Raw genomic sequence first — 14,012 nt, forward strand, 5'->3', positions numbered from 1 at the left:
GTGCATGAATGGGAGCAATCATCTTAAAAAGGCAAGGGTTTTTCGACTGAAGACAGTCGACCACTGGGAAGAACAACCAGACGAAGAAACCGTGAACAAAGCTTCCTCCTGGACCGCTGAACTGCCCGGTGAAGCCCTGCTGCTGTGCTGAAACTCCTTTTTCCGATGGAGAGAAGCGCCGGAAGGGATGACTTCTTCCCTTGGGTTAGTGGGACCAACTAACCCGGAGACAAACTGCTGGACCATCTTCCCCCATTGTCTGTACACTTCTTTGCTGCTGCAGGAACCGAGCGACAGGGGTCGAGAAATCCGTAGTCGAGTGCAACGTCTGTGATCCGGCCAGAAGCTCCAGGAGTCTCCCCGAGGGCCCTGCAGAAGCAGGACAACCAGAGCGTGAGTCCCCTCACCAGAGTGCAGGACTCAAGGAGTGAAGGAAGCCCAACCGGTATCCAAGATCCGAGGTGCTGCTGTTTACCAAGCGCTGAAACAGTGAAGTGCTGCTGATCTGAAAAGAGCCTGTAGATGCAGACGACCTTCGAATTGCTGCCGGAGGAGTCCCCAGGCGTCCTCCCTCTTGTTCCAACGACTGAGGCCCAGGAACACAGGATCTGCATCGCTGCAACCAGACAGGAGCCAGCTGGACCACTCTTCTTCAAACAAAAGTTACTGTTCTGACTTTGGTATACTTGCCTCAGTGGCTGTAGCTTGCTCTTCTCAGTTCAGACTGGCAGTAGCTGCTTTTCTAGAGTCCATCTCCGCTCTAACTTTCACAAGTGTAACAGCTTGTGACCCTACAGTTATTTTTCTTCAACAAAACTCTCCAACTTTGTGCAAGACTTACTATCTAAAAAGTGCCTCAGCTCCATAGACTTTGCTCCAATTGACTTTGGCTGCCCTGGCTCCCTGCAAACTCCAATTCCATTTGACTTTGATTCTTACTGTCCCTCATAGGTTATTGCATTGGTTTTAAACTAATATTGCTGGGAAAGGTTTTGGTCTAGACTTCACTGGAAGATTTAAAGTGCTCACATGCTCTGAGAACCTGTTGAGCCTTTCCTTACTGCGAATTTCAGAATCTACGAAGTGTACTAGTGATATATAAATGCCATTACTGTCCTAGTTAGTGAAGTCAGCTCAGGGTGTAGGAAGTGTGTATGAAGGATCTCTATAGAGTATCTACTAGCTTTATGTTGATTCTGGAAAGTATTAAGTTTATTTGGTTGCTGCATATATTGCCCTTTTTTAAAGAATGCTTATTTAAAAATGACTTAAATAATTATTTTAACTAAAAACCTTTAGTACAAGTGTTACTTGGCTACTTGTATTTGTGGATTTCACTGCTACAGCTTACATTTATCCCTCTTGAGATAAGCCTGGCTGCTCAGTCACACTACCAACATATGTAGTACGGGCCTATACCAATCGGTGGATTACCTAAAAGCAAGAAGACAAGGGTTGTGTAGTCTCCCACAGGGTTACTACATCAATTCTTGCTTAACAAGCACCTTTTGTGCAGTGCCACTGAGAAGTCCCTTGGACTTCTCTTCATGTCTAAATACATTTTCTTGGGTGAACTACTGTTCCCAAGAATAATAAGCGGACTTGATTTACCTTTTCTTTTGTGGGTCCAGCACACACCATGTGGAGGGCTGTGGGGCTACTGTGACACACCAAAAAGGTATTTCACCCGCTAGTCCTAGCCAGGATCTGAATCCTGTGCTGTATGACCCCAATGCCAGATGGTCTGGGCTTCCCCGGACATGAGCTGCGAGTGCGTCCCTCCCTGCTTGTGCAGATAGAACAGACGTGATGTTGTCCATGAGAATCCTTACCACCAAGCCCTGCATGAGGGGGAAGAAAAAACTGGAGTGCCCAGTGCACCACTCAACTCCAAGACGTTGATATGTAGAGTACCTTCTGTGGGAGACCACAGGCTTTTGACTTTGAACTGGTCCAGGTGAGCCAGCCATCCAGCCTGGGAGGTGTCAGTCACAATAGGGTATCGATAATCCGGTTCCACCAGGGGCATGCACTGCTCGATGTTGACGGGATGAGTCCAACACTGAAGAGCGTCTGTCAGAGTACGGGAAATGAGCACCTTGTCAGACCAGGAACCTTGGATCTGGGACCACCGGGAAGCAAGAAATTCCTGTGCTGGGCGAATAAACAGATGACTACTTGGAATGAGTGGTATGCAGGACGACATGGTGCTGAGGAGAGACATGTACAAGCGGACAATGACCGACTTTCCTGGCACAAACGAGTTCGCCAGGGACAAAAGTCTTTCCACCCTCTCCTTTGATGGCTTGACTTGATTGAGAGCTGTCTGGAAATGAGCCGCCAGAAAGACCAAATCCGTGGAGGGCGTTGGAGAGGATTTGTTGAAGTTGATTGTGAAGCCCAGACGTTGCAAAATGAGCATAGCGGCATTGAGAGACTCCAACGTCCGCTGGCAAGTCCACCTTCTGACTAACCAATTGTCCAGGTACGGACAAACGTGGTGTCTGTTCTTGCTGAGGTAAGCCGCCACCAGAGCTAGGCACTTGGTGAAAGTCCTGGGAGCTGACTTCAGGCCAAAGGGGAGAACCCGAAACTGGTAATGGCTGTTTCCCAACACAAACCTGAGAAATGTTCGATGTCTGGGGTGCAAGGGGATGTCTAAGTAAGCATCCTCAAGATCCAGAGACGCCAAAAACTCCCCTGGTTGAACTGTCCGTATGACATCTTGAAACGTTAGCATCCTGAACTTTTGCTTTTGTATATTTTTGTTGAGCAGCCGCAAGTTCAGAACGGGGCGCCACTTTCCGTTTGGCTTTTTTTAAAATCACAAAAAAACTGTAATAGGTCCCCTGTCCTCTTTCTGATGCAGGGAACCCTCTCCATTGCCCCTTTGTGGAGCATGAGACGAACCTCCCGACGCAAGACCTGCAGGTGAGTCTGAGATGTATTTACCGGAGGAATGGGCATTTGCAGACACCGGCACTCCAACGACTGGCCGTATTGAACTGATTCTAGCACCCATCTGTCTGTCGTGCTAGAATGCCACTCGTCAAGGTGGTGCGCCACCTTCCCCCTAGACAACAGCCCTTGTGGCAGTCATTGCTGAAGCTTGCTTTGCCGGCCTCTTTGTGAAGAGGAGGATCCCCTTTTCCTCTGTAATCCTTGTTCCACGAGTGGCCTGGAAGGAACGCCTGTAGCCCTGGGATTAGACCTACTGTATCCTTTGTCTCGAGACCCCGAAAACCTTGCGTTCCCTGAGACACCACGGAAGGAGCGAAAAGAACTTCTGCCCTGCAGGCCTGTGAGGGACCTCGCCATATCCAAGTCCGCCTTTACGCTCAACGCGTCAATCTTTTCCCCAGAAAGATTTTCCCCATCGCAAGGCATGTCCGCAACCTTATGCTGAACTTCTGGCCGGATGTCAGTTCAGCAAAGCCAGGCTTGACGCCAGATAACCACCCCATTATTAATCTGCTTGAAACCTCTCTGCAAAGTCGACCGCAAAGTTAATACTATGGTTAGACACCTCCTGTCCCTCGCGAACCAAAAGCATTGCTTCCTTCCTCTGCTGCCCGGGCAGGGGGTCCAACAGAGGCGTCAGGCGGTGCCACATCTCGCTGTCATACCTCGCCATGATAGCCAACGAGTTGGCAGCCTTAACCGTAGTAGCTCTGACAGAGAGGACCTTTTCACCAAAAGCATCCATTTTACAGCTCTCATCAGGAGGAGCAGCACATGTGTGCTGGGTTCGAGCTCTTCTACTAGCTGCTGCAGATAACTGACTCAGGGGTAAGCTGCGACGACTGGCACTTCAGGTTTGACTCTGGCGCCTTGAACTTCTCCAAGCGGAACTTGACCGTTGGCTCCATAAACGGATGCCTCATCGTATGGAGACCCTCTTGCCAAACATGATACAATATAGGGATTGAGAACACGGCCTTCCTCCTCTTCCCCATATGGTCGAACAAAGAGCAGTCCTTTTCCTCCTCCGGGACAAGCCCAAATTCTTGGCAGGCCATCATGGCATGGAAAGCTGAAATGTCATCCGGTGGAGATGGTTGTGCCGGACTACTCAGAGCATCAAGATCCAGCTCTGTAGTCCTGGCATATGCCCTTTCTTAGAGAAGACGAGACCGTAGATAATGTGTCCTGCGGAGCCTCTTCCTGCTCCGAATCCTCCAGTTCCCCTTCCTCCTTATCCCTTCGAGGAGGACTGAAAACCCTAGGCGCCGACAGAGTAGGCCTAGCTGGGGAAAGACATCCTGGGACGAGGCTCTCAGCCACAGTGGGCATCTGCGACATCCTTCGGACGAGGCACGCCAGCTGGGCTGTGCAGCAATGGAACCGCTGGAGCCTGTGGCGCCGAAAGTCTGGCATCTAATGGCCCCAAGATAGTTTGCAATGTAGAGAGCACTTGCATCAAGAGCACGGAGTGCGGGTTGACAAGAGGATATTGAGGCTGTTTAGCCCCTAGACCCGCTGACGTGGATGGGAGCACAGGTTGTAGGCCCAAAACAGACGGATCCAGGAACGGTGTCCTGACTCTCCTCCTTCAGGATCTGAATCCAAAATTACATGCTCGTCGTAGGCAGGAGCCTCCTGTTGGAGAACGTCACCTGGGAGCAAGGACGTAAACCTTTCCAGAAGAGACTGCCCTGAAGACTCCCTGGAAAGCGACATTTCCCTGGGAGAATGGACTCCCGTCAACGACTGGAGCTGAACTGGCTGTGCAGCAGGCATCTGCGTCACCTTCTCCATATCTCTTTCCACCGGAGTCGTCGACGGAGCCTTCATCTCAGGAGTAGCCGTCGAAGGAGCCACCGTCAGAATGGTTGCCGATGACAGCCGTCGTCGACGAAGTAGTCGCTATTGGAAGATCGGATGCCGAGGGCCGAGTCGACGTTGTCTTCGACACCGGCACCCCCGCCGGTGGAGACGGAGGCTGCTTGGACGACTTGGACCTGTGCTTTGATGACTCACTGCCAGACGAGGAGTGACACCCCTCCTTGGATGAAGGCCTTTCAGTCGACCAGAAGGAAGTAGGAGACCTTGATTTCTCCTTGTTAGATGACAAAGCCTTGTGAGCCGGGCCTACGGACTTCTGCGGGTGGGAACCCTTCACCTTTGGCTCATCTGAGCCTGTTGCTGGAGACGCGGGAACCCCACTCGACAAAGGCCTTGCAGCGGAAGATTTCTTGCCATTCCCCCATCAGACGAAGTCTTGGGGTCACCAGTCTGCTGTTACTTCGGTAGCGGTTCCTCAGACCGAGCCCTCTGGTGCGATGGCAACCTCTAGGCCAAGGGAGTGGAGGACCAGCCACCGCAGAAAGAGCCGACCGCCAAACCCAGATAGGCCCCTTCGTTCAGCCAGCAAATCGAGCGCCTGTTGCAGTCATTGAGGGTCTTCTGGGAGAACCCCCGACAGATGTAAGAAGTACAGGCAATCCGCATGGCCCTCCCCCTCGTACACATTCTTAGGGGGCGCAGGTCACACAGCAAAAATAAAGATTTTATGCCCCGAAGATGACATAACGGGACCAGGAACCTCACAGCCAAAAAAGACTGGGAACAGCGAAAGCTGTCGGACAGAAAAATGAAGTTTTCACACAAAAACAATGAATTCTCTGGAGAGAACACGAGGTGATCCCTACAGTTTGGAAGACAGTTGAAATCTGAGGTGAAGCCACGGGGGAGGAGCTATATACTGTCCAAAGCACCCATAACAACATTGATAGGACACTCAAGGTGTCGAAGTTTCTTCATAGGAAAACCACTATATTGACTGCCCCTCTGCAAAGTATATTGGGTATTTACTTACCTTTGAACTGGGTTCTAAAAAGTAATCTGGGTGTAATTGTACCAATTTGTGAGAAGAATATGTTACGCATGTTGCAAGGTGTACACTTGTAACAGTGTTGGTAGAACTATTGTATTCCTGAAACAAAATAACACTACCATTCCTGAAACAAAAATATCATTACCATACCATTAGGGTCTGTTCCCTTGTATTACACTGTCATTCTGAAAGCCTAATTAACATGGTTTAACTCCTTGAATAGCATGATGCCATTCTAAATGTGTATCATTAGGTTTTACTCATCTTGAACTGCATACTGCTCTTCTGAATGAGGGTTATACCTTGGTTTGCATAACATAAGTATTTTGTTTTTAAAATTGTGTTTATACATAATAGTACTTGGCTTTCTAAAGAAGTCTCTGCCCGAGTATACATAAAATAAGCATTTATTCTTACAATACATCAGTGTTTCTTTGTACTATATGTATGCTACAATTACTTTGTGCCCATCTACAGACCTCTCTCCCACCTAAGATAAGCCTGGCTGCTCCATCATTGCTACCAAAATCTCAGGTGGTACAGCCTTATACTAAGAGTTGGAGTGTCTGTATTGCCCAAGGTATAGTTTTATAAAGTCAATGGTAAGACTTTAGAAATACTGTCCCAAAACTCATTGGCAGGGGTCACCACCTGCAAAGCCTGAACAACCTCTGCTGAACAGCGACAGACAGCCTATTTTCCCCTCGAACACTGAGGCCGTTTGCTGGTCTGCACCATGAATAACATTGGCACATAGGAACTCATTAGGTGCAAACAGAACTTTTATGGACTCTACCAACCCTTGGCAGCTGCTTTACCTCAATTCTAGAGTTTCCTTCTTGTCTTTATTATGTTAGATACGATGGTATGCCTCAATTTTAAAAACTCCATACAAAAAACTAAGTGCAGAAGTCACTGCCCTAAGAACGTATTAGAAATGTCCACCCTGTAGTACGCTGAATGCATTTTCTTGTTGAAATTTATAGAAAATATATTTTTACTAATACAGTTTATTGAAATATACTGTGGCCAATCCCTTACTGCACACGTTGCAGCATCTTACACCAACTTTTTGCCACCCAGCTCCCATATTCAGGGTATAGCCACTATGGATTTGCTACGCCTAGCCCCCCCCCCCCCAAATAGGTCTGACATATACAACATAGCCTTGCAATCTAGATGTGGCTTTATCACCCTGAAGCCTACAGATCTAGTAAAAAAAAAAAAAGTTAAAATAGACCGTTCCTCAAAGTGCTTTCAGAAAGTCACAGAACAGGGCATTCTAAATAAACATAAAAATGCAGTTCCAATTCCTACATTAAATGTATCCGACCTTCTTAACCAGTTGACTGGAAGTCAGAAAAGCAGTAGTTTGAATTTCATGCACTATAACCAACAATTTTTTTAACATGTCCTTTAAAATACTCATATCTAGTAAGAATTATCTTTCACACTTAAATTAACAGAGTTAAAACATTTAAAAAGGGAGCATAACTTGACAGAAACCAAATCTCCATCTTACCTCTTGTTCCAAATCATATTGCTCCTTTGAGTTAAGTGCAAACTTCACTGTCGTGTAGTCTCCATTTCTAACCGCATCTCTCAGTTGAGCTAAAAGAGAAAAATCATGCCTATTGGAATTTTTTCTGCACATTATCCCTCACCATTTCCACAAAAAAACATGTACTCACTGTTTGATATTGCATCTGCTGTTGAAACAATCTCATCCTCCCCATCGAGATGCTTCTGAAGGTCCTCCAGGGTCATCCATTCTAACTGTAAATCCACACCCAAACTCAAAACTTGCTGTTTAGCATCTAAATTATGGTGCAGAATAGTACAGGTTAGTGCACCACCCAACTTGTCAGAGTAGGCTCGTCAGTTTACTTTACTGTACTGCGGAATGAGATTGTTAAATGACAAAGATTAGTCCCACACTCGCACAGTGATGCAGCACAAGTGTGTGCAGGAGAAGGGTTAACAGCGGTCAGATGGCAGCAGCTGCTACAATGGTCTGGCTGGCAGCCCTACTTCTCATCTCTCGAGTGCCTCCATAGTACCTCATCACCCCCACTTCATGAAGATGCTAAATCACACAGTTTGTTCCTTGTCTGAACCTTATTTCAACTACACACGCACGCACAATCTTGACTGGAGTGAGGTGAATTGGTTTCTATGAATTGGATAACTAGACAGTCCAGATTAGTTGAACCCGGTGGTAAAGGCAAATATGTAGAGTGGGAGGGAGGAAAGACTGCAGATGTACACTAAAAGCTAAAATATTTCAATGTACTCAAACAGCGGAGCAGCTGCCTGGTCCTTTGTATCTGGTTTTGTTTTTCACAAGAGGATAAAAGGGGAACAAGCAAAGAAAAATTACTGGTTATAATAAGTAATTGAAGAGAATCCGAACAAGACCCATATGCTTTTACTTTCCTATACCCAAGCCCCCCCCCCCAAGCAGCATTAGGTATAGTAGAAAGGCTAAAGGTAGGTATAGTAGAAAGGTTAAAGGTCTACATCATGTACCACCGCTATATCTTGTAAAAAAGTTAGGGAAGAGTATAAATGCAGTTATAGGCAGTGTCTGGAGACCCACTTGGGTCAAAAGGACCTCAGTTTACTAGTGAAAATTACAGCCAATGGGCAAAATACCAAAAGTTTGTAGAATTCTCTGCAAGCCTCAACACAACACTAAAACTAGTGCCCAACTCAAAGTACTGGATATTTTCCAACAAAAGGGATCTAGTAGATTGCAGGTTCTTCAAACGCTGAAATATGAATTTCACCTCTACATTTTCCACCGTACAATTCTACCTTTACCTACCCCTCAACTCTCTTCATCTTCCTTCCTCTCTTACTGACTGTCGCTGCTTTTCTTGTGGCCATACCAAACCTCTCCCCTTCATCCTATCGATTCTTCTCAGATTACTTCCACTAACCCTCAACGCATCCCTGCATCTTTAATCTTTCTTTCTTCAAACCAGGAACCTTCCTCTTTCATGCATGCAATAATCATTCATCCCAATACTGAAATCATGTCTTAGGTTCCAAAACTGCCTGGTAACTCGTCCCATTTCTCTGTTACTTGAGCGGGTCGTCGACACTCCAGTCTCTTCCTACTTGAAATCACACTCATTACTTCCGCCTTTTCTGTCTGGCATCCGCCCCTCACACACTATTGAAACAGCTTTTTTTCCTTCATGTCGGTAATTCTATACTCTCCATTTGTCACAATAAATGCTCTTCTGTACTGGTCATCCTTAACTTACTTGCGGCTTTTGCCACTGTGGATCCCCTTACTCTCTTCTCTTGCCTCTCTTGGTCTTTCTGGTTGGGAAGGTTAGGAAATATTTCTCTTTAGGCAACTTTCCCTCCATATACTATGGAACCCCAAACCTTTTGCTTTTGTTTTTAAAACTGTCCTGACTTTTGACAGGGAAGTATAGCCTTCATCTTCACTCCACTGGTATTTTGCTCATTTTGTCATGGGGAAACTCATCAGTCCTTCAGACTATCAGTACTGAGACACAAAGTTTCCCTTTGGTCTTTTTACCTTTTACCTGTTTGGGTAGACTTTTAATCAAAACATTTGAAAGGGAATACAGGGGTGCAAGTAAGTATTGCTGTAACTTACCCCCCATACTCCGATTTCTCCTCAGACTTGGCAGATCATTGTCGCAAGAGGTTTGTTTTCCCCATTGTTGGTTTTGGTCGCCAGTGTCAAGGAGTTGACGGTGCAAGAGATGTCCCAGGTAGATTCAGAGTTGGTGCAGCCCGTTTCCGTTGATGAATGCAACTCACACCGATGCAGGCTACCAGTTTTGACGATTGCCACTGTTGCATGGTGACAGCAGGGCACACAGATGGCGCAGTCAAAAGCAGCCGTCTATCTCGGGCCCCTCAATGCTGGAACACCGACATTTCGAAGAAGGGATTCTTGTAGAACAAGCTAAAGACACCTTGAGTCTGAGACTGAAACTCGGTGCAATGACATGTCCACTGCAGAAGTGCAATTTGGAGCTGGGTAGTACACTAAGGTCAAGGAACAGTTCAGAGGGCTTCAATTTGCTAGGTACAAAGCAGACATCGGGAATGGTTTGTCCCACCACACCAAGGGTCGAAGCTCTACTCACGGACTTCTAAAGATCACTAGCCAGACAGGGCTCCACCCTGGACAGCAGCAAAGGCTGGTCGCCATGCCTTCTTAGGACGGGTCCACGTTTTCTACATTGCCCCTTGCTGGATCTCACCAGAATGGTTGCAGGACTCTTTTCCTAAAATCAGGTGAGCACCAAAACTTGGCCCACCCAATGGAAGATCTACCCCTCACGCACATCCCAGCAGTGGTCCAATCGGGACCACCGATTATGAATCTCATGCATACTAGCTAGACATCCAGAAACCAGTTTGTGGATTGGGACCAGACAGTCCCAACCCACTTCCTGGGAACACACATGGCCCTGAACTACCCTGTGAAAACCAAGCCTTTCCCAGGCACTGCATGACCATAAAAGGAATTTCCTGACCTGGCAAGGCAGGAAGAAGGCCAACAAACAAAATGGCCAAAAGAACAAGCAAAAACCTTACGGCACAGCCATGTTAGGACACTAGCCACAGTTAGTAGCCAAACGCGGCAAGGCTAACAGCGTATTGCTAACATAGTAGCTTGTCTTTTGGCACACCAGAAAAATCCCTTTCAGTGCAAGTCTAAGGTCATACAAAAGAAACCACACTGCAAGATGCATTGTGCGATTATAAAATGTTACCCAAACATGCAACAAAGTCAGAAGACTAAGGGAAAGTTTCCCAGTACTGACATTCTGAAGGATTGGTCAATTTCCCCATAACAATTAGCAAAGTGTAGTGTAGCGTAGCTGAAGGCTTCATTTCACTGGAAAAAGTCGAGAGTACAAAAACAAAATGTTTGAGGGTCCATAGAAATGGAGGGAAAGTTGCTAAAAAGAGAAAATGTTCCCAACGCGATCTTCCTGATTCTGTCTCTTGGGCTGGTCAAACCTCTCCTCATCCCCCTCGCTATGGTGTTCAAGGTTCTGTACTTTGGCACCTTCAGTTTCATCTCTTTCAATCTCGTATTCCACTTCTATATGGACGACTCTTAGATCTTCTTTCCTTTCTCCAATATTCTTCATTATACTGTTTCTACTTGTCTTTCTGCCATCCAAGCATGTATGAACTCCCATTTCCTCCATCATAAACCTACCAAACGGAAGTACTCTTGTTTCCTGCCTCCTCTAATCCCTCCTATGCCGTTTCCATCTTTACACTATTGATCAGCCCTCTTGATCAGTCTCCCTGCTTTACACAGCTTACTCCTCTTCACTCAGTCTATAATTTGGTTATTTGTTACCTTTATTTTCCTTCACGCACCTCTATTAACGCTACTCTTCGTTCCATTTCCTCATCTTTTGACTCAGTCATTTGTTTTAATTTCCCCTCTATGGTCTAGAAGTGTAACCATGGCCTTATCTTTCTTCTCTTATCACTTAATATTCTCCTCCCAGTGCTTTGTCTTGCTTTCACTCATTCTCTTCTAGCTCCCAAACATTGGAATGCTCCGTTATGTTATGATAATGAGCCTAAGGTAAGAGCTTTGTCCACACATCAGGTGGCTTGTAGACTGAAACCATGGCGAATGTTAATTGTTAATTGCTAATTGCTAATGACAGTTGCTAAAAATGTTCACTGAATATAATGGTCGGCTACAGCACATGCTTTAGACAGAGAGCAGGTGCACACACTAGCTTCAAGAGTATATCTTGGCTTAACGAAAGGCCAGGAAGTTGTCTTTTCCTGCTCTAGCAGAGCACAAAACCACAAACTGTAGCTTCCTGAGTCAACTGCACAAAGAGGCAAGGACAGTAAATACGCAGACCGAGATAAACACGTCCGCACTCTGCAAGACTTTAGAAGCAAGTGACATATTGATCCCTTCGCAGAGCTAAAGCCCATTAAATATAATGAAGGCAGTCACTGAACAAATACAAACCCTTCTTTAAGTTTGCACATAGGTTATTTATAACAGAGATAAGGGACTCTGGGTCAAGCCTAACCATAGGCAATTTTGTCTTCTCTTCCCGTCCCCATTTGTTCTTCGCCCTCTTAACATCTTTAGTACCAGTCTGAAAAATTAATGGCTCTGTTTCTTACATGATTTATTGTTCCGAATCTCTGCAGATATATATTATATCCATCCACATTTGCAAATAGTTTTTTGTACTGATTGCTTTAAAATACGTGCAGCACTTGGTTAAAAGTACTGTATGAATATCAATAAATACAAATGCTGCCTCTAAAGCCATTGGACCACTCTCCGTCCTTGGAATACTTGGCCTGGGTGCAGCTTTAGGGAAGGGATTTAGGGAAGTGAGGGCCCCAAATTGGTGCCAGGAGTCCTTCATGGGTTGGATGATCATTGCAGGTGAGGTGGTTTCCTGGGTCACCAGAATGCGGGTGGTGGCTAGCTGCCACAACATAAGATTGCCCTTGCCCACTAGTTGGATCCTTCCTTCCTTGTTCACTGGCTACAAGCTCTCATCTTCGCCCACCATTGGTTCAACTACTTCTGATCAGGGTCTTATACCCAAACAAACCTGGCTTTCAGATCTTTCTACTTTCGCAACACCACTAACTTAACCTTCCTGATACAGATCTTCAAATGCTGCAACACACCACCTCTGCTCTTCACAATTCTTCTGCCACTTTGACAGAACAACATCTATGTCCTCCTCCTCTGAACTCTCCCCAGCCACCTAACAATTTCAGCCTCTCCATAGTACTCATCCCCAGGATCCAGTCCAGACAATCCACAGAACACTTCCTGCTTGACTGACAACACCTTTCACCATCACTTTCCTCTAACTCTTCATACCCAATTTCTAGTCTTGCTTCATCTTTCTCAATAGCACTCCTCCTCTTACTGACATTTAACTACTTCCTAGTCCCCACAGCATCCTTCTTGCTGCTCCTTGAAGATACTCACAGCTTCTCAAATTCTTAGACATCCTCTAGCATCCGCCAAACCTCCTGCTCAACTGTCCCAGATTCCTCCAACAACGCACCAACCTCTTCCTGCAAGTCTACTCCTCTCTTTATCCAACCTCTTCTGGTAATGGTCCAACCTCTTCCTGAAGCTTAGCAACTGCAAACTTTGAAGCCTTTTCCATCAATGCTTCTCGATCCTTTTCCGCCTCCTCCACCACCTATGCTCTAACCATCTTATCTTAAGATTTCAGACTCCTCCGTTTTAACCTCCTTTCTCTCCAATGCCTGCAATCACCTTCATTGCTACCGCTTCCTTTAACTCTATCAAGCACACCTTGTCCACCACAACTCCCGACTCCTTCAACAACCAGTTTACCCTCCCATGACCCCTTCTGGACCCTCTTCCTAGTTTTCTGGGTAATTTGCATTCCTACCAACCCATCACGCTTGGTACAGATGTTTTCCCCATCATTGCTGTCAGGGTAATTTGTCTCTGCTCCACCTTCTCCCCCTTTGTAATGTCTCACCATACGTACACAGCACTATTCTTCTCGCTACACTGCTCCTTTGGTCGCACTCCAGCTCTCTCCAAACTCCATCCACCTTTCTTACCAACAGCCAAATGACTGGTGCTGGATCTGCTTTAAAAGTGCCCTAGCACTGAGAACCATGGCTGGTTCTCAGAATGATGCGTTTAAGCTGTGGCTTGTGGGGATTGCTGTGCTGCAATAGCTTGCAGCAGATTTTGACTTGCAATTCCCCTGGGGTGTGGCAAACCAAAAGACTATAGGAGGTGGGGTGGCCATTTTAGATACTTCAGTCAAGATCTGAAACCCTCCCACTCCCCCACCCTATCCCAGCCTTCTAATGAATAGGTTATCAACCATCACACGTGGAAACAAGTACAGTGTGTTTAGTTCATCACTAATTTGGATGAATTGTTTACTTAATAAAAGATTACAATTTAGATCATTGTTGTTCCAATAATATAACAATTCAGTTAACTCAGTCAGTTGTGACCATGCTGCTGAGATATACTCAAACCGCTCGTCATAGATTCAAGACACTTTGGGCACAAGGCCTTTCATTCTTCCACGGTTGATAAGCGTAGTACCAAATGAACGGGGTAACATTAACAGCCTTTTACTTAACATTTGAAAAGTAAGAGCAG

General features: G+C 46.1%; 1 protein-coding gene across 3 annotated transcripts in view; it reads right to left on the minus strand.

Annotated features, from left to right (window-relative positions):
• The window catches only part of MPHOSPH8 (M-phase phosphoprotein 8), a 620,343-nt gene that overhangs the window by 442,568 nt on the left and 163,763 nt on the right, over nucleotides 1-14,012 (minus strand). For all 3 annotated transcript variants that reach the window (XM_069639105.1, XM_069639103.1, XM_069639104.1), the window contains exons 6-7: nucleotides 7,528-7,653; nucleotides 7,359-7,447 (exon numbers count right to left, since the gene is read on the minus strand). In XM_069639105.1, the coding sequence (XP_069495206.1) occupies nucleotides 7,359-7,447; nucleotides 7,528-7,653 (215 nt within the window). The remainder of the gene's footprint in view (nucleotides 1-7,358; nucleotides 7,448-7,527; nucleotides 7,654-14,012) is intronic.

Source organism: Ambystoma mexicanum, chromosome 7q (genome assembly GCF_040938575.1).
Source record: "Ambystoma mexicanum isolate Mex_15411 chromosome 7q, UKY_AmexF1_1, whole genome shotgun sequence".
NCBI classification, from domain to species: Eukaryota; Metazoa; Chordata; class Amphibia; order Caudata; family Ambystomatidae; genus Ambystoma; species Ambystoma mexicanum.